The sequence below is a fragment of the Macaca thibetana genome, chromosome 6 (genome assembly GCF_024542745.1).
Source record: "Macaca thibetana thibetana isolate TM-01 chromosome 6, ASM2454274v1, whole genome shotgun sequence".
NCBI lineage: Eukaryota > Metazoa > Chordata > Mammalia > Primates > Cercopithecidae > Macaca > Macaca thibetana.
In genome coordinates this window covers 30,277,820-30,296,805 of record NC_065583.1, presented here as the reverse complement: position 1 = coordinate 30,296,805, position 18,986 = coordinate 30,277,820, and the positions used below count along the sequence as shown (strand labels likewise).

At 42.5% G+C, this 18,986-nt stretch overlaps 2 protein-coding genes across 4 annotated transcripts in view; both read right to left on the bottom strand.

The window, feature by feature from the left end:
• Window positions 1-18,986, bottom strand: part of CCDC69 (coiled-coil domain containing 69) — a 231,685-nt gene that overhangs the window by 146,104 nt on the left and 66,595 nt on the right. The gene's annotated exons all lie outside the window — the stretch shown is intronic.
• Window positions 1-18,986, bottom strand: part of SLC36A2 (solute carrier family 36 member 2) — a 32,943-nt gene that overhangs the window by 8,456 nt on the left and 5,501 nt on the right. For 2 of the 3 annotated variants that reach the window (XM_050793667.1, XM_050793668.1), the window contains 4 exons: window positions 15,627-15,711; window positions 11,823-12,041; window positions 9,678-9,776; window positions 1,695-1,861 (listed from right to left, as the gene is read on the bottom strand). In XM_050793667.1, the coding sequence (XP_050649624.1) occupies window positions 1,695-1,861; window positions 9,678-9,776; window positions 11,823-12,041; window positions 15,627-15,711 (570 nt within the window). The remainder of the gene's footprint in view (window positions 1-1,694; window positions 1,862-9,677; window positions 9,777-11,822; window positions 12,042-15,626; window positions 15,712-18,986) is intronic. The other variant, XM_050793669.1, reaches the window with a different exon arrangement.

Genomic DNA, 18,986 nt, shown 5'->3' with positions numbered 1-18,986 from the left:
TTGGACTCAGGTGTACCAGAATGGCCCATGTTTGGAGAGAGTTGACCTGCTGGACAATGAGTTTCCCTGTTGTCTCCTTCCAATGTGTTTTCTTTCCTTGGAAATCCCCAAGGCCTGTTTGCTACTCTGGAGAGCTTCTTTTTCTATGTCATAGTTTGTGTGCATACACTATTATCTGTCCCTCCACCATTACCACCGAATCAGGAGCCGATGAAGACAGGGAAGCTCCAAGGTCATAGTCTACTCACAGCAGTGCCGCTTGGCATCTGCTTATAATTGGCATGCAATAAATGCTTGATGAGTGACTTTATCATCTTGGGAAAGGAGCCCCATTGAGGCAAATTAGGGCTCCAAGTGACTGTGACTCTGCTTGAGAAGACCCAAATGTCCTTTAATTAATGACATTACCTGGTGTGGGAGAAAATCTTGCACGGTGGGATGTGGGTTCACGTGTCTGTTCAATATGGCACTGTTGAAGTCTGTGGGGCTGCTAGCTATTGCATGAATTGGGTATGTTAGAACACAAAACTTTTACAGATTCCAGTGGTCTTCCCAAATTGTTTTGCTTGTTTTTTTTGAGACAGAGTCTCTGCCACCCAGGCTGGAGTGCTGTGGTGCCATCTTGGCTCACTGCAACCTCCACCTCCCAGGTTCAAGTGATTCTCCTGCCTCCGCCTCCTGAGTAGCTGGGACTGTAGGTGTGTGCCACCATGTCTAGCTAATTTATTTATTCATTTCTTTTTTTGAGATGGAGTTTCGCTCTTGTTGCCCAGGCTGGAATTCAATGGCACCATCTCGGTTCACTGCAACCTCTGCCTCCCAGGTTTAAGCGATTCTCCTGCTCAGCCTCCTGAGTAGCTGGGATTACAGGTGCCCACCACCATGCCTGGCTACTTTTGTATTTTTAGTAGAGATGAGGTTTTGCCATGTTGACCAGGCTGGTCTTGAACTCCTGACCTCAGTTGTTGAACTCCTGACCTCAGGTGATCCACCCACCCTGCCTCCCAAAATGCTGGGATTACAGGCGTGAGCCACCACGCCTGGCCTGTTTGTTTTTAAGAGATAGGGTCTCACTGTGTCACTCAGGCTGGAGTGGAGTGCAGTGGTGCGATGACAGCCTTCTGTAACTTCAAACTCCTGGGCTCAAGTGATCTTCCTAACTCAGCATCCCAAATAGCTGCGACTACAGGTATGAGATATCACGCTCAGCTAAGTTATGGTAATTTTTTTGTAGAAGTGGGGTCTTACCATGTTGCCCAGGCTGGCCCAGTTGGTTTTTGTTTTCCATTTTTTTATCTGGTTACTCTGACTTGGGGAATGTGAACCATTGGCTGTGGCAAACAAGACTATGGGAAGTGTGGCCACCCCCGACTCCTCTCTCTGTCTCTTTCCATCTCCCAGTGCCCCTCCCTTCTCTCCTTAGGAGACCAAGGCCTCTCACTTTTGTCCTCTCTTCTTAAGTCACGTCCTCCTTCAAACTAAGATGTCAAGGCTTAACTCAATTTGGGAGACTGTTGTTGAAGGAGGAACTCCCAGGACAGAGAATCTGGAGACCATGGTTCCAATGACAATTCTGCCTCTTCTGTGGGAGGCTCTCTAGACCTCGGTTTCCCAGCTGTGGAAGGGAGGAGGAAGTGACCTACAAGTTTCCACTCATCCCTGAGTCCCCGCCACCTGACAGCCCATGAAGATACCAGCAGTTAGGCAGGTTAAGGCTTATGCTGGCCTTAATGTCATCTCCAAACCGCAGGTAGCCCAGAGTCCCGATGCTGATGTACAGGGAAGTGACGATGGACATTCCCAAAGACAGGATGGCTGGGAAGTGGCGGGCATTTTTCATCTTGTTTTCCAGAGGCAGAACCTACAGAAACATCACAATGTAAGAAGGAGAAAGACGGAAAAAGAGAAATAAGAACATAAAGAAAAATGGCATCCTACTTCTGGATGTCTACCCCAAAGAACTGAAAGCAGGGCCTCAAAGAGATATTTGTATATTTATGTGCATAGTAGCATTATTCACAATAGCCAAAAGGTGGAAGCAACTCCAAGGGTCTAGCAACAGAAAATGGATACACAAAACGTGGTGTATCAATGCAATGGAATGTTATGTAGCCCTGAAAAAGAAGGAAGTTTTGTCTCATGCTACCCCACGGATGGATCTTGAGGACATTATGCTGAGTGAAATAAGCCAGTCACAAAAAGACAAGGACTGCCTGATTCCACTTATATGAGGTACCTGGAGTAGGTAGGTCCAAAGAGGCAGAATGCTAGTTGGGAAGGACTGGCGTGAGGAGGGTATGGGGAGTTATTGTTTAATGGGTACAGAGTTTCAGTTTTGCAAGCTGAAGAGTTCTGCAGATGAAAGGCAGTGATGGTTGTGCAATAATCTGAATTTACTTAACATATACGTATACTTGAAAATGATTAAGATGAGTAAATGTTATGTTAGGTGTGTTTGACCACAGTTAAAGAAAAAAAGGAAATAAAAGAGGAGGAAAAAAGGTAGGAAGATGAGGGTAAGGAGGAGGAAGGCGATAAAAAGAAAGGCCTGGAGTCACCTGATGAGCCCCAGACCCTTAAGAGCTGGAAGGGCCCTGAGATTTTATCCAGACCAAAGATCTCAACACTGGGTCAGCTAGATCTGGCCAGCAGATGCATTTTGTTTTGACAGCACAGTCTTTCATAATTGAATATGAATGCCTTTAGGCACAATGTTCTTTTCCCATTCACCAGGCCCTCCTCCCCTCACCCTCACCCACCAGTGAATTATACCTGCTTTCCAAAGGCATTTGTGTTGGAAACTCCTAATTCCAGTGCAGACTCCCCCCACCCAACCCCATCACTGTACAGTGGGGAGTCTGAGACTCCAGGAACAAAGGGCGCTGGTGGCAGCTGGGACCAGACAGTGCTTCCTGGTTCTGCCAGCAATGCATTTCCCCACACCCCAGGTTCTCACTTTTCTGTTCTCAGAATCCTTCTTCCCCTAAATGCATACCTGGTTCTAAGAGAATCCAAGTTGAGGCCAGTCTGCCTCTTGCCAGTTGGGCATTTGAAGATCTCTTCTGTCTTTGAAACCAATCTTCCTGTCTCTCATCCCATAATTTCCTCCTCAGACTCTTACTGTCCAAGAGACCACTGCTACCTTCTCCTACTCCTTGTTTAGGCTGTGTGCTAAGCACTCTCTACATGCACTATTTAGCTAATCTGTTTTCTTATCTGAAAACGGGTTCCAATGAATTTTGTTTTGTTTTGTTTTGTTTTGTTTTTCTTTTTTGGAGAGTCTCTCTCTGTTGCCCAGGCTGGAGTGCAGTAGTACAATCACAGTTCACTGCAACCTCTGCGTCCCGAGCTCAAGAGATCCCTCTCATCTCAGCCTCCTGAGTAGCTGGAACTACAGGCACACGCTGCCATGCCTGGCTAATTTTTGTATCTTTTTGTAGAGACGGGCTTTTGCATGTTGCCCACACTGGTCTTGAACTCTTGGGCTCAAGCGATCCTCCCACATCGGCCTCCCAAAGTGCTGGGATTACAGGCGAGAGACATCACACCTGGCCGAATTTTGCAAATTTTGTGGAGAATTACACAAGCACCATAATGGCATGTCAAAGGCTTAGTAAATATTGGCGGTGGTTATTTTTTAATACTGTAAAGACCATAACTCTATGAAGTTGGTACCTCCATAATTCTTGTTTTACAGATGAGGAAAACAAGGCTCTGAAAGTGAGATAACTTATCCCAAGTTGCAGAACCAGAAAGTGTCAGATTCAGGTTGTAGACCAGCGCTGTTATCCAAAGTCCAAGTACCTGCTTCTACTCCTATAGCAATGGGTATATTTGTTACTAAGGAATTTAGCATCTTTTCCCTTATACGGTTGAATTCTTTTCTGTTGTACATGCAGACTTCCAGCCCTGACACTCCCTAACCTTCCCTCTATTCCAGGCATTTGGAAGATGCTTGAGGGCAGTGTCAGGCTGGGTCATCCCTGTGCCTTTCCACTTTCTTCTGGATTAGGTCTAGTTGCAGCAGGTGCTCAGGAGGATGTTTGACGATTATACAATAATTGTGTGGAGAGCAGACAATCCAACCTGAGCTCTTGCACCCTGCAACACAATTTCGTTGCATATATTCTCAAGGCCAAAAATGATCTTTCCACAAGGCCTGCTCAGACTGGGTAGCTGGCTTCCTCTCTCTCTCTCTCTCTCTCTGTCTCACTGTCTCTCTCTCTCTCTCTCCACAATCAATCAATCAAAGAGATAAATGGCTGTTGACAGTGAGTGGGAAGGTCCCTGGACTGAGAGTCAGATGTACTAGGCTTTAATCACATCTGCACAGTTCCTAGCTGGTGACCTAACTGAAGTCCCTTTCTCTCTCTGGGGCTGTCCCTCTTCTGTAAAATTGGAGACTGGGCCAGAAGAGTTCTTCTTAAGATAATTTCAACTAATACTAAGAATCACCAGCACATAGTAGTTATTCAAGAAATACTTACTGAACAAACATTGTCATCATTTTATAGTTGGAGTGTTAGAGTTCAGAGAGTAGCCCCGGCTAAACCAAGATTCCAGCACATTCTGCCTCCAAAGTCACTTGCTCAACCACTGCACTCTGCTTCTGTCCATGACTACTCCAAATTCTAAAAACAAAGTGCTTCCAGTTCCATCTAGATGAAGTAAGCACACTTCACAATATCTCTTTCACTAATTATGGCTAAAAATCCTGGACGAAATCAATTGTGCACAGGTTCTGAAGAGTAAATAGTAGAAGGCAGAATGGGGAGGGAAATCAAAAAGAAAAAACAACCGTCGTGGTGGTGAGTTTCCTGATTTTTTTTCTTCCCATATGTCCCAGTTTAACCTCAAGGGACTCCCAAATCTTAGAACTATGTGGTGCATACAGACAGAAAATAACGCCAAGAGAAACTTCTTTTTGGCCAGATGACTTAGAATAGGGTCCCCTGTGGGATGAAGAGCATGGAGAGAAACTCTATTTTTCTGTTTCTTTGTTTTATCTCCAGGCCGAGACCTCAAGGCAAGTCCCAGTCACTAAGCAGCATTCTGGTATATCAGTGGCTGTAGTGGTCACACAGGCACCCAAAAATCTGAGATAAAAATCCTCTCTACACAGTAGTACTAGGAAAATGGGCTTTAAGAGTCTGAAGAGTGTGGGAAATCAGGACTGGCTACATAATTTATGGGCCCCAGTACAAAATGAAAATGCAGGGCTCCTTGGTGAAAGATGGTTCCAGCAGAGCGTTAAACTAAGTGCGAGATCCTTCTGAAAGTTGGACCTTATGTGGCTGCATGATTCACCTGCTCATGAAACTGACTCTGGAAAGAATCACTGTTACGCTTTTTCTTTCTCTTTTCACTCATTGCTCATCCCCAGAGGCAGACCTGGTCACAGGAAGTACATGACAGTGTAGGAGGCTAAAATCCTGGCTTTCTAGCCAGAGGATGGGAACAAGAAGCCACTGCGAGCTGGCGAGTGTTCAGGAAAACACAGAGGAGAGAAAACTGGAAAAAGCAATCTCCTAAAATCTGTGAATAATATTCTGGGCCCAGCCCTGAGCTGTACATGTGTGGAACTGATGAAGGCATCAAAGCAAAGGCTTTGAGAACTGAACTACTGTGTAGAGTCCTGTCTGCCGATTGGCACTAGGTGGCACATGAGCAGGGTAGAGCCAAATATCACTTTACGGGCTTTGAAAACTAATTGGATATTGGAACCATGGCCCACAGAAGGTGAGCAAGGACTTATGATCTGAATCTAACTAGGTAGGTGGTTTGCTAAAACCAAAAATCAACATTCTGAAGAGGATTTTAACAGGATCCTGAGTCTCCTAAAATAATATTCACAATGCATAGGATACAGTTTCAAATTATTCAACCTACAAAGAACAAGAAAAATCTCACCAACTTTCAAGAGAAAAGACAACAGATGCCAACCTTAAGATGACTCAAACGTTGGGAATATTAGGCAAAGACTTTAAAGCAGGTAATATAACCATACTTCAAAAAGTAAGGGAGAATGCTATTAAAATAAATGCACAGATACAAGTTCTTAGCAAAGTAGAAGCAATGTAAAAGAAACAAATGGAGATATTATAACTGGAAAATAAAATAATAAAAATTTAAATACCTCACCGTAGGGGCCTGATAGCAGAATGTAGATAACAGAAAACAGAGTCGGTAAATTTGAGGATAAACAGGAATGACAGAATCTGAACAACAAAGAGCAGAAAGATTTTTTTAAAAAATGAACAGAGCCTCAGAAACCTGTGGGATATGCAGTTGACTCTTGAACAACATGGGTTTGAACTGTGCAGGTCCTCAAATAAGTGGATATTTTCAACCAAATGCATATTAAAACTACAGTATTCATGGGCTGCAAAACCTGTATGTATGGAGGGCTGACTTTTCATATACTCAGGCTCTGCAGGGCCACCTGCAGGACTTGAGTAGGTGCAGATTGGTTATACACCAGGTGTGTGTGTTTAGGGGAGGGGGGAGCAGGGCCCTGTAACCTATCTCCTGTATATACTAAGGGATGACTATACATCAAAAAGTCTAACATTCAGGTTATTGGGATCTCCGATGGAGAAGAAAAAGAGATTGGTGAAGAAAAAAAAAATCTGAAAAAAATAATGGCTGAAATTAGGTAAATTAGGTAAAAGACAAACTTTTACAGATTCAAGAAATCCTGTACAGGGCAAACTCAAAGAAACTATATTAAATATAAATATAATACAGTATAACGGCTGATTAAAAAAGACTTTTAAAAATTATAAAAGCAAGAGAAAAACACATAGGAGAACAATGATTCAAACAATTGCAGATTTCTCATCAGAAACCACTGAGGGCAAAAAGAAAGGAAATCATATTTTCAAAATGATGGAAAAAAATTGTCCACCTAGAATTCCATATCGTGAAAAAATATCCTCTAGGAATAAAGGCAAAATAAAGACAATCTCAGATCAAGAAAATGAAGATAATTTGTCACTAGCAGACCTGCTTTAAAAGAAATGTTAATGAAGGTTCTTCATGCTGAAGGCAAATGATGCCAGAAGGAAATACGATTTCAAGAATAAAGAAAGAGCAATAGAAACGGTAAATATCTGCGTAGATATAATAGCCTATTTTTTCCTAGTAAGTTTATTACAAGGACTATGTATGACTATTGAAAGCAAAAATGATAACATTGTTGGTGTTTCAGTGTGTTTAGATACATATGGCAATACAACATAAAGGGGAAAGTGCCCTATACGATTGTAAAATGTTGACAGTTTACTAGCAGTGATAAAATATTAATTATCTCAAAGTAAACTGTGAAAACATATATTATAGTACCTAGATAAACTACTAAAAGTACTATAGAAAAAGATATAGTCAAAAAGTCAATAGGCCAATTAAAGTGGAATACTATAGAATTATAGTAATCAAAACTGTGTGGTTCTGGCATAATGGTAGACTTATGATCTTATAGACCAATGGAATAGAATTGAGAGTACAGAAATAAACCTATACATCGACGGTCAATTGATTTTTGACAAGGGTGTCAAAACTATACAACACGGAAAGAATAAATAGTCTTTTCAACAAATTGTGCTGGGACAACCGGATAACTTCATATGAAAACATGAAGTTTGACCCTTACCTCATACCACATACCAAAATTAACTCAAAATGGATCAAAGACCTACATGTAAGAGCTAAAACCATAAAACTCTTAGAAGAAAACTCTGAGGTAAATCTCCATGACCTATGATTTCGTTCTTTCCTTCTTTCTTTTTTAAAGACAGGGTCTTGCTCTGTCACCCCAGCTAGAATGCAGTGGTGCAATCATAGCTCACGGCAGCCTTGAACTCCTGGGCTCAAGTGATTCTCCCACTCGGTTTCTTGAGTAGCTGGGACTACAGGTGTGTGCCATTACACCCAGCTAATTCTTAAATTGTTTTTGCAGAGACAGGGTCTCTGTATGTTGCCCAGGCTGGTCTCAAACTCCTGCCCTCAAGTGATCCTTCTGCCTCGGCTTCCTAAAGTACTGGATTAAAGGTGTGAGCCACTACATCTAGCCATGAACTTAGATTTTGCAATAGATTCTTAGACATAACACACAAAGTACAACCAGAAAGAAAGAGGATGAATTGGACTTTATAAAAATTAAAAACTTTTGTGCATCACAGTTCACTATCAAGAAAGGGAGAAGCCAGGTGTGATGGACTATGGTCATGCAACTATAATCCCCATTACCTGGGAGGCTGAGGCAGGTGGATCACTTGAGTCCAGGGATTAAAAACCAGCTTGAGCAACATAGCAAGATCCCATCTCTCTCTCTCTCTCTTTTTTTTTTTTTTTAAATGGGACAGAGTCTTGCTCTGTTGCCCAGGCTGGAGTGCAGTGGCGCGATCTTAGCTCACTGCAACTTCCACCTGCTGGGTTCAAGCGATTCTCCTGCCTTAGCCTCCTGAGTAGCTGGGATTACAGGTGCATGCTACCATGCCCAGCTAATTTTTGTATTTTTAGTAGAGATGAGATTTTACTATGTTAGCCAGACTGGTCTCGACCTCCTGACCTCAAGTGATCCGCCTGCCTCGGCCTCCCAAAGTGCTGGGATTACAGACGTGAACCACTGCACCCGGCCCCATCTCATTTTTAAGAGGAAAAAATTTAAAACGAAAAAAGAAGGGAGAAGACAAGAATAAGAAAAAATATTTGCAAATCATTTTTCTGATAAGGATTTAGTATCTAGAATAAACAAAGAACTCTTAAAATTCAACAACAAAAACCTAATTAAAAATAAGCAAAGGACTTGACGTTTCTCCAAAGAAGATGTACAAATTGCCAACAAGCAAATGAAAAGATGTTCAATGTCAAAAACTTGTACACAAATGCTTACAGCAGTATCATTCATGATTGTCAAAAACTAGAAACAACCCAAATGTTCTTTGACAGGTGCGTTGATAAGCTGTGGTACTGCCCAGACAGTGGACGCTCTGCAATAGAAAGCAAGGTGTTATTGATGTGTGCAACAGCATGGATGAATTTAAAATGCATTAGGCTAAGTGAAAGAAGCCAGTCTCAATCTCATACATACTGTATGATCTCATATATGTGACACTTTGGAAAAGAGAAGACAGTACAGGCAGAGAACAGAAGGATAATTGTTCTGTATCCTGATTTTGGTGCATTTATTCCTCTACGTGCTTCTCTAAACTTACAGGAATGTACACCAAAAAAGTGAATGTTACTGTATGTACACTAAAAGTATTTTTAAAAATATATAAACAACACTAACTTTCCACAAGTGTGGAAGTAGAGACTATAGACTGTAAATACACAGAACTTTCCAGGTTAAAACTCCATTATGTTTAATCAAATCTTTTAAATTGGACACCATGGTTCATCTTGATTTTAAAAGATTAGGAAACTCATGTCGATAGATGTTTAATAGGCATGTGGGGACAAAAATAAAACTGTCTCCTGACTCTCTGTTGTAATCAACTTTTCTCTTGCTGGTGACAACTGTCCCAAGTGAGGTCAGAGGTTACTTTCTCCCATGGGCATTTTCTAGCAGGCCCAAAACAATGGCCAGCGGGACACAGAAACCCAGAGCTCCCAGCTCCTTTCCAGAAGGTCACTCACAAGCACTAGGGATAAGGCCACCTCAATTCAAACCTTACCACACCAATGCTTTCAAAAGAAAAAATGGCTGTTCCGAAGAAGAGAGGGTAGGTCTTCCAGCTTGCTACCAGTGGCAACCGGCTGGGGTCTGGGATTTCCTAAAGGAGAGAGAAACGCTATGAGGTAGTCACTCTTAAAGCACATTTGAGCTCCTTTAAGAGAAGGGTAATCGGAAATGAGACCTGATTTTTTTTAATTGAATGTCAAGAAGTTTAGAGAACTTCAAACAGATGTAGGCCACGATCAAAGTTGATTTCAACACTGCACAATACCAAAGAGCCAGAGGACGGTATTGTCAAAGTACTGAAGGAATAGTATCTCATAGAGGGAAGTTTGGTTTATCAAAAACCTCCAAAAAGGCTGGGTGCGGTGGTTCACACCTGTAATCCCAGCACTTTGGGAGGCTGAGGCAGGCAGATCACTAGGTCAGGAGTTCAAGACCAGCCTGGCCAACATGGTGAAACCCCGTCTCTACTAAAAATACAAAAATTAGCCGGGCATGGTGGTGGGCGCCTGTAGTCCCAGCTATTCGGCAGGCTGAGGCAGGAGAATGGTGTGAACCTGGGAGGCGGAGCTTGCAGTGAGCTGAGATTACACTATTGCACTCTAGCCTGGGCGAAAGAGCAAAACTCCATCTCAAAAACAAAACAACAAAACAAAAAAATCCTCCAAAAGAAAACCTTCCACACCACAGATTAGCACCGAACGCGCCCACGAACACCTTTGAATGGACAGTGGTCATGGGTGCTGGAAATTCCTGTGACTGCAGTCATAGCAATAATCTGAGGAGCCCAAAGTATGAAATATGAAAGATCCATTTTCTTCTTTAATGAGCTGTAAATTGAAGGGGAGAAGACTGTGTAAAATAAATATTCTATGTATTGTGTGACCCAGAATGTGAAAATGATGACAGAGCCATTTTTCTAACTGGGCAACCTTTGGAATTGTCCAAAAATGTATTAAAGGTAGCTATCTCTTTAGGAAATTCAATTTTATAGAATTCTTCAGTATCTTCTAAGGAATATAAGACTGATCTGCAGTTATTCTAAAAAGGTTGACTTATTTTTACTTAATTTCACAGACAATATAGCTTTTTTTTTCTTGTGGTTTCTTAAAAGGAAAGAACAACTGGAATTTATTAAATATGCCAAGGGGCTTCTGAGACTTAACTTTCTATGTAGTGTTGTCCATTACAAAAGAAGAATTAGGCTGGGCATGGTGGCTCATGCCTGTAATCCCAGCACTTTGGGGGGCCAAGGCGGGGAGATCACTTGAGGTCAGGAGTTCGAGACCAGCCTGGCCAACATCGTGAAACCCCATCTGTACTAAAAATACAAAAATTAGCCGGGAGTGGTGGCTCGTGCCTGTAGTCCCAGCTATTCGGGAGGCTGAGGCAGGAGAATCACTTGAACCTGGGAGGCAGAGGCTGCAATGAGCCGAGATTGTACCACTGCACTCCAGCCTGGGTGAAAGATCGAGACTCTGTCTCAAATAAATAAAATAAATAAGTAAATGAATAAAAGAAAAACTAGAAAGGATAGCAAATCAGGAAACTGAGAGAAAATCAATGTCCATAATTCAACATCAAAGACATCATAACTAACATTATAATAGATTTGCTTATAGGTTTTTTTTTTTTTAATTAGTAACAAGACACTTATTGAAAACTTATGGTTTTTGAGACTCTCTATGTATTCCTCTGTGACTAAATATTAGATTTTTTTTCTCTTGCCTTCCTTAGGGGTAATATTGGGTACCTGAAATTGTACCCTATGGATAACTCAATAACTTTTAGCTGTAGTACAAGAACCTGTTTTCACCTGCCTTTTGCTGTCAGCCAACCATTATAGGAATGGTCTACAGTTCACCAACCAAGATATTTTCCTTGCAAGGACATTTTTTTTTAAAAAAGCCAGAATTTGACATAAAAATAGGTATTTGGAGAAAGAACATGAAGAAGGAGACAATCAGAAGAATGGGATTGCACGGAGACATCCTTGTAGAAGAAATGCTACAGGGAGGTGCATGTCCCTCAGAACACTCTTACCCACCTACAGGGTTGCCTCCAGGTATCTAAAGCTCAGTCTATCCTTGACACAAAAACCCTGCCCAGTGGAGTGGGTAGGTGTGAGGTGTGCACTCACCTGGGCAATGTACTGGGTGATGATGACCAAGCTGACCAGCATGCTGATGTTGGCCAGCATGGAGAAGATGGTCAAGATCCTGAGGTTCCGGATGAGGACCAGCAGCACCAGGAAGGGCAGGAAGGAGAGCATGTAGAGTCGCGAGTCCATGGTGGGGGTCAGCATCACCGTCTCATTGGAATGGCAGTTGTTGGTTGTGCTATTAACAGCTTCCACTACCTGAGGAAGGAATGGGAGAAGCAAAAAGGGGAGATGATGACTCTTCCAACCTCATGGTTGACTCAGTGCCTTGCCCCTAATCAAATTCCCTCACAATGAATGGGAGCGCCCCACAGTGCCAAATCTCACAGTGAGTTAGGGTGCATTTAGAACTTCTTCTGAACCCTCTGCACCATACTACCTCAGAAGAGGCTGAACAGGCTGGTCGCAGTGGCTCACGCCTGTAATCCCAGTACTTTGGGAGGCTGAGGCAGGTGGATCACTTGAGGTCAGAAGTTCGAGACCAGCCTGGCCAATATGGTAAAACCCCATCTCTACTAAAATACAAAAATTAGCCATGTGTGGTGGCACACGCCTGTAATCTCAGCTACTTGGGAGGCTGAGGCACAAGAATCGCTTGAACCTGGGAGGCAGAGGTTGCAGTGAGCCAAGATCGCGCCACCACACTTCAGCCTGGGCAACAGAGTAAGGCCCTTTATCAAAAAAAAAAAAAAAAAAAAAAGAGGTTGTACAAATAGTTAAAAAATAAGTGTGATACCAAATAAATAACTGGATTCACAGTGGCTATTTGTCAGCTTTTAGCAACTAGTGTCCATTTCTCCTGATACCAATTTGATTTTGGTGAGTTCTCTCTTGTCACTGAATGCAGCGTTGGAGGACTGTAAATCACAGTCATGTGGCAGAGCTAGGGGATTGATTAGCCTTTGGCTCAAGCTGGGGCATTCAGACCCTCTTCCAGGAGTCTGAATGTAAACCTAAAGCATAGGGACCTAAGGACGGACTAGAAAAGGGTAAAGATGAATTCCGATAGTGGATTCCTGAGGAGGCTGCTCATTAGTTCTACCATCTACATCTTCCTCGCTACCCTGGCTCCTGTTCTTCCCTCAGACCTGCTTTTTAATTTAGTGGAAAGTAATATCCTTCCATGGAACTTATTTTCTGCTTAAATTCCCTCAGAATCGTTTTTTTTTTTTTTTTTTTTTTTGGCGTATAACCCAAAAGCTCCATCATTTACTGTTTCCTAATTAACACATACACTTACTGATTCCTAATTGGTACAATACTGGCATTTTAAATAAAAAACTCTTTCTTGTGTGGACTGGACCATTCGTTGCAGAACATTTAGTAGCCCTGGACCCCACCCAATGAATGCCATGAGCATCCCCAATTACTGTGATAAACAAGAAGCCATCCCCCACTCCCCCACACAATATAAACACCCCCTTGTAAAGTCAGGGGTAGGTGGATGCTACCACCCTCCATTTAAAGTCAGCATGACCTAACTGATACCGTCTTATTGGACAAGCAATACAAATCACTGCAGAACAATTAGGAACTAGAGTTTAGCAGGAGGAAAATGTAAATGCATTGATAATCTCAGTACCAAGATGCTAACATCTTGGAAGATACTCATCTATATATTTTCTACACAATATCACAAATTACATATATTATACACATTCTTTTTATTTTACAAGACTTCAATCATAGCATTCACTTTTTTTTTTGAAATGTCCCTTGCACTTAACAATACACCGTGGATACATAAATGAATCATTTAGGTATTGATTTTTTCTGATTCCTCACTACAATCAGAAAAATAACTGGAACATTAGCTAGGTACTCAAGGCCCTCCATAAATGGTCCCTATCAAACCTTCAAAGTTTCTTCCTCTCCCATGACCTACTCTTCCTACTGTAACCAATTGTTTTGCTTCTCCTGGGCAATCTCATAAGTTCTGCCTCCTGGTTTTCACTGATTCCTTCTCCCACCTTGGCTGCCACCACTTTTTTTCTCCAACCTGTCAGTACGCAGCTCAGATGCACCACCCCCCTGGAGGACGCTTTCCCTGCTCCAGTGATCTCTGCAATGTAGTTTGCACCCTGACCTCATGTTGTTGTTGTTAGTGGCATCCTGGCCTGGCACCAAAATATCATATTGATATTTAACTTATGAGGTTTTAGAACACACTCAACTTGGCCTGTAAACTCCTTGATACAGTGTTTGCCTTGATAATAAATGCAGATGATAAATAAATGCAGATAATAGTAATTGCAGATGGTGAGTATAGGTCTGTACATGTCAGATTGCTTTCTAAAGAGCAATCTGGCAATGTTTTAAGAGCCTTCAAAACAATCAAACTCTTTGACTCGGTAATTTTACTTTAAGAAACATTAAGGAAATAAAGAAGTGCACAAAGACCTTTGTGCCAGCCTACAGATTATAGTAGAGAAACAAAGGGAAATAAGGGAAATGTCCAGCAACACAAGATTGATTAGGTTATGATCAATCTGTGTGATGGAATATTATGAAACTATTAAAAATTACATGACAAAATGTAATGATATTGCAAAATGCTGACCAGTTAAGGTTACGTTAAATTATAACCATGAATAATTGGATTAAGAGTAATTTTATTTTATTTTGTTTTCTGTACAGAAGAAATACAGCATAGGTTTAAGAACTTGAGCACTGTTGTCAGAAGGCCTGGGTTTTTAACTCTGGCTCTGCTACCTTACATTGTAGAGTTTATAATCTCAGTCTTCTCATCGGCAAAATGGGAATAACCACAGTACCTGCTCTAATAAGGTCATGGAGATAATTAAATGAAGGAAAGCATGTAAAATGCTCAGCACTGTACCTGACATAATAGAAGCTAACTCTGAAAGCTTACTATATTTTTCTTCTAGCTAGTTTACATTTTTGAATTTCTGGTATTACTACTATAAGCAGATAAAGAGCTCTAAAGAATAGTTTTCTTTTTAAACTTACTGATTAAGGATGGCCTCTGCTATTACCCATATTATTTGCTCAAATTGGTGTAAGATAACTTGTAGGTTAAATCAGAAACAATTCCTAGGGAAAACAACTATTAAGCCATAGATTAAGTACCAAGGCTAGATGTGGTGGCTCACAACTATAATCCCAGCACTTTGGGAGATGGTGGGCGGATCACTTGAGCCCTGGGGTTTGAGGCCAGCCTGAGCAACATTGCAAGGCCTCGGCTTTACAAACAATAATAAAAAAATTAGCCAGACGTGGTAGCACACACTCGTGGTCCCATCATCTACTTGGGTGGCTGAGGTAGGAGAATCACTTGAGCCTGGGAGTTTGAGGCTGCAGTGAGCTGTGATCTCACCACTGCCCTCCAGCCTGGGTGACAGAGCAATATCCTATCTCAAAAAAAAAAAAAAAAAAAAAAAAAAAAAAGAAAGAAAGAAAGAAAGAAAAATGACCCAAAGAAGATTAGGAATCATCAAAAGAAGACCCATATCGATTTTAGAAGCATTAAGTATAATTAAGCTTCAAGGCAGGAAGATTGACAAAATCCAAGGGTCTTTCCAGTTCAGTAGAGATCAACTTTGAGGACAGGTCTAAGATACTGGACAAACGGTATTGTGGCAAAAGTAACCACACAGAAATCTGCAGATATGTGAACTAGGGGAGGCAAGTTTGACAACACCTAGTTTAACTTCCTTTGTTGTATTGATGAGGACCCAAAGAGAAGAAGCAGTTTGTTAAACAATTAGCAGTGGTGTGTCCTTGTCCATCTTTTCCCCTCCCGTTTTCTCTAGAAGCCTCTACCTGTTTTAAATTATCAGCCAAAAACACAATGTACACACAGCAGAAGCCAAGTTGGGTGACAATAAGGAAGAAGCTCACGATATGCCTAGAAGGGAGAAGAGAGGGAAAAAGAAAACTTGTTATAAAATGAGTCAACTTGTCAGTTCCATTTCTTGCCATTCTGCCTTCTGTCCCCAGGGATTGGTGGCCCTGCACCAGCACACTTGGTCCTTCCACCACAATCAATAATGGGGCAAAGAAGTGAGGTAACAACAGTTCTTTTTTTTTTTTTTTTTGAGACGGAGTTTTGCTTTGTTGCCCAGGTTGGAGTGCAATGGCGCGATCTCGGCTCACCGCAACCTCCACCTTCCAGGTTCAAGCAATTCTCCTGCCTCAGCCTCCCTAGTAGCTGGGATTACAGGCATGTGCCACCACACCTGGCTAATTTTGTATTTTTAGTAGAGACGGGGTTTCTCCATGTTGGTCAGGCTGGTCTCGAACTCCCGACTTCAGGTGATCCACCCACCCTGGCCTCCCAAAGTGCTGGGATTACAAGCATGAGCCACCATGCCTGGCCAACAATAGTTCTTTTTAAAAGATGATTTTTAACCACCCTCACACTCTCAGCTCAGCAAGTGGTAAAATTCTTCTGGTCATGAGCCTCCCCCCATACCTGGCTTGGTGGCATTCCTCATCATTGATACTAATTAATGTAGGGCAGCAGGCACAATGTTTTTATTAGCTACCATTCACATTTGAAATTTGTTCTGCCGTGTGCCAGAACTATGTTGGGCACTGAGAATACACAGACAAATAACATACAGTCCCTTCCTCTTGTGGTTTATAGACTAATGGGTTAGGCGGACAAAAATTCTTATGACATATCATTAAGGGCCATGGTGAAAAAGGCATTTTATCAAATTATGAGCAGACAGAAAGCCTTGTTAGCCTTGTTAGAAAACCCAATACCTAAGAGACAGCCCCTCGGGAAAGGGAAGAAAGAGAGTTGGGGGGAGGAAGAGAGAGTGAGGAAGAAGAAGGAGAAGGAGAGAAAGAAGAGGAGGAGATGGAGGAGGAAGAGGAAGAAGAAGAAGAAGGAGGAGGAGGAGGAGAAGGGGGAGGAGGAGAAGTGGGAGGAGGAGAAGGGGGAGGAGGAGAAGTGGGAGGAGGAGAAGGGGGAGGTGGAGAGGAGGAGAGGAGGCGGAGGAAAGGATGAGGAGAGGATAAATAGAGGAGGAGGAGAGGAGGACAGGAGGAGGAGGAGAGGAAGAGAAGAGGAGGAGAGGAGGAGGACGAGGAGAGGAAGAGAGGAGGAGGAGAGGAAGAGGACGAGGAGAGGAAGAGAGGAGGAGGAGAGGAGGAGGAGAGGAGGAGAGGAGGAGAGGAGGAGGAGGGGAGGAGCAGGAGAGAAGAGAGGAGGAGGAGAAGGGGAGGAGGAGGGGAGGAAGGGAGGAGGAGAGGGGGAGGAGGAGAGGAGGAGGGGGAGGAAGAAGAACTAAGAAAGAAGAGGAAGAGGAAGAAGAAGAGGAAGAAGAAGGAGAAGGAGAAGGAGAAAGAGAAGGAGAAGAAGAGGACAAGAAGGGGGAGGAGGAGGACGAGAACAATTTTAGAAGAAGGGGAAGAAATGACACATTCAGAATCTGAATCTTTGAGCTTGAGGTTCCTATAGGAGACATTCAGGACAACTAGATATTAGGGTCTGGAACTGTTGAGTTGTAGTAGTGGATAAAGCCTTGCAAAGGCAGAGCAGTGTTAGAAAGTGTGCAGAATGAGGAGAGTAGAAGGCAGTGTTCAACCCTGGAGAACATCAACATTTAATAGAAACAAAAAAGCCTACAACAAATGCAAAGGAGTGGCTAGAAAGGTAGGAAAACTAGGGGGAAAGAGGTTTAATAGTAGCCAAGTGGGGAGAGAATGTTGAAAGAAGAGAATGGTCAATTATACCCATTACTGCTAAAAGGTTCTCTAGGGCAAGGAAGATGCAACAAGAAGGTCTTTTAGGACATTGCTTGAAAGACCTTCAGCAGAATTATAAGGACAGCAAAGCCAGGTGGCCTGTGAAAGAGGTGTGGATGGGATGTAAGGCAGTAAAGTCAGAGGGTGGTCCAGTGTTGATGGTGCCCATTTGCTCATTACTGTAGACCCACTGTCTAAAGCACTTTATGACACATTGTAGGTACTGACACACAGTAGACATTTGTTGAATAACATATATTGAATGTAAGATAGGATGGTGGCTACGATGGTAAGGTCCAGGAAGTTTTATTTACTTGGTTTATTATTATTATTATTATTATTACATCTTAAATTCTGGGGTACATGTGCAGAACGTGCACTTTTGTTACATAGCTATACGTGTGCCATGGTGGTTTGCTGGAGACACAGGAACACATTAAATGCTGAGAGGAAGAGCCCATGCTAAAGGAATTCCAGTTATAGGAGAGGCAGTAATTCATGAAAGAAGATCCCTAAATGGAGCAGGGAAATCTTCTTTATATGCCCAACAACAAGTAGAAGGCTTTGAGGGTCTGTGACAGGCAAGTCTCCTCCTGGGTCACACAATTGGGAAAATTCTGGTCATTATCCAGTAGTCTTCCTTGTCTGTCCCACAGACTGAATTTGTGGATTACTCTTGTGAGTATGGGCTTTGAGCAAAGGGTGGTGCCAGGCCCATGATACCATACAGACTACCTGCCACAGGCAGGGGCACACCGCGAGTACTGCAGCAGTTTAGGGAAGCACAGTTCAAAAGAGACTTTGACAGTCTAGATGGTGCTCAACAAGAGGAGACAAGCAGGTGGGGACAGGTCTGAAACAAGAACAAAGGAGTAGATTTAGTCCCAAGTACCAAAGGACAAAGGGTGTTGACCTGTTCTCTGTCACCCCTGAGAGCTAAAAGGTGGGATTTTTCAGGGAGGAAGACTTTGTTCAGCTCAACAAATGGTTCTTAAAGTCTTGGTATTTTCCTCTCTTTTCTTCTCCCTATATAACCTCTCCCTAAGAGACCTCTCTGTCCCTGGCTTCATGGCTGATGACTTCAATTCTGGATTGGTGCATGAAAATAGGCTTAAACCCATACATTCCTACTAGACATCTCCACTTGAATGTTTCTCAGGCACCCCAAACTCAACTTGTCCAAAATAGAAGTCATCAGAAATGTGAGTCAACTTTGACTCTTCCTTGTCTGCCAATCCCAGGATCCAGTTCATGATCAAGTCAACTTTTCTTCATCCCACTGCCACCAGCTTGGTCCAGGCCACCACTGTGACCTGGCTGGACACTTGTCAATGGCCCCCTCATGGATCTGCCTAAATCTGCTCTTGCTCCCTTACAATCTATTCTCCTCACAGAAGCCAGACAGATCTTTAAACAATACAAATA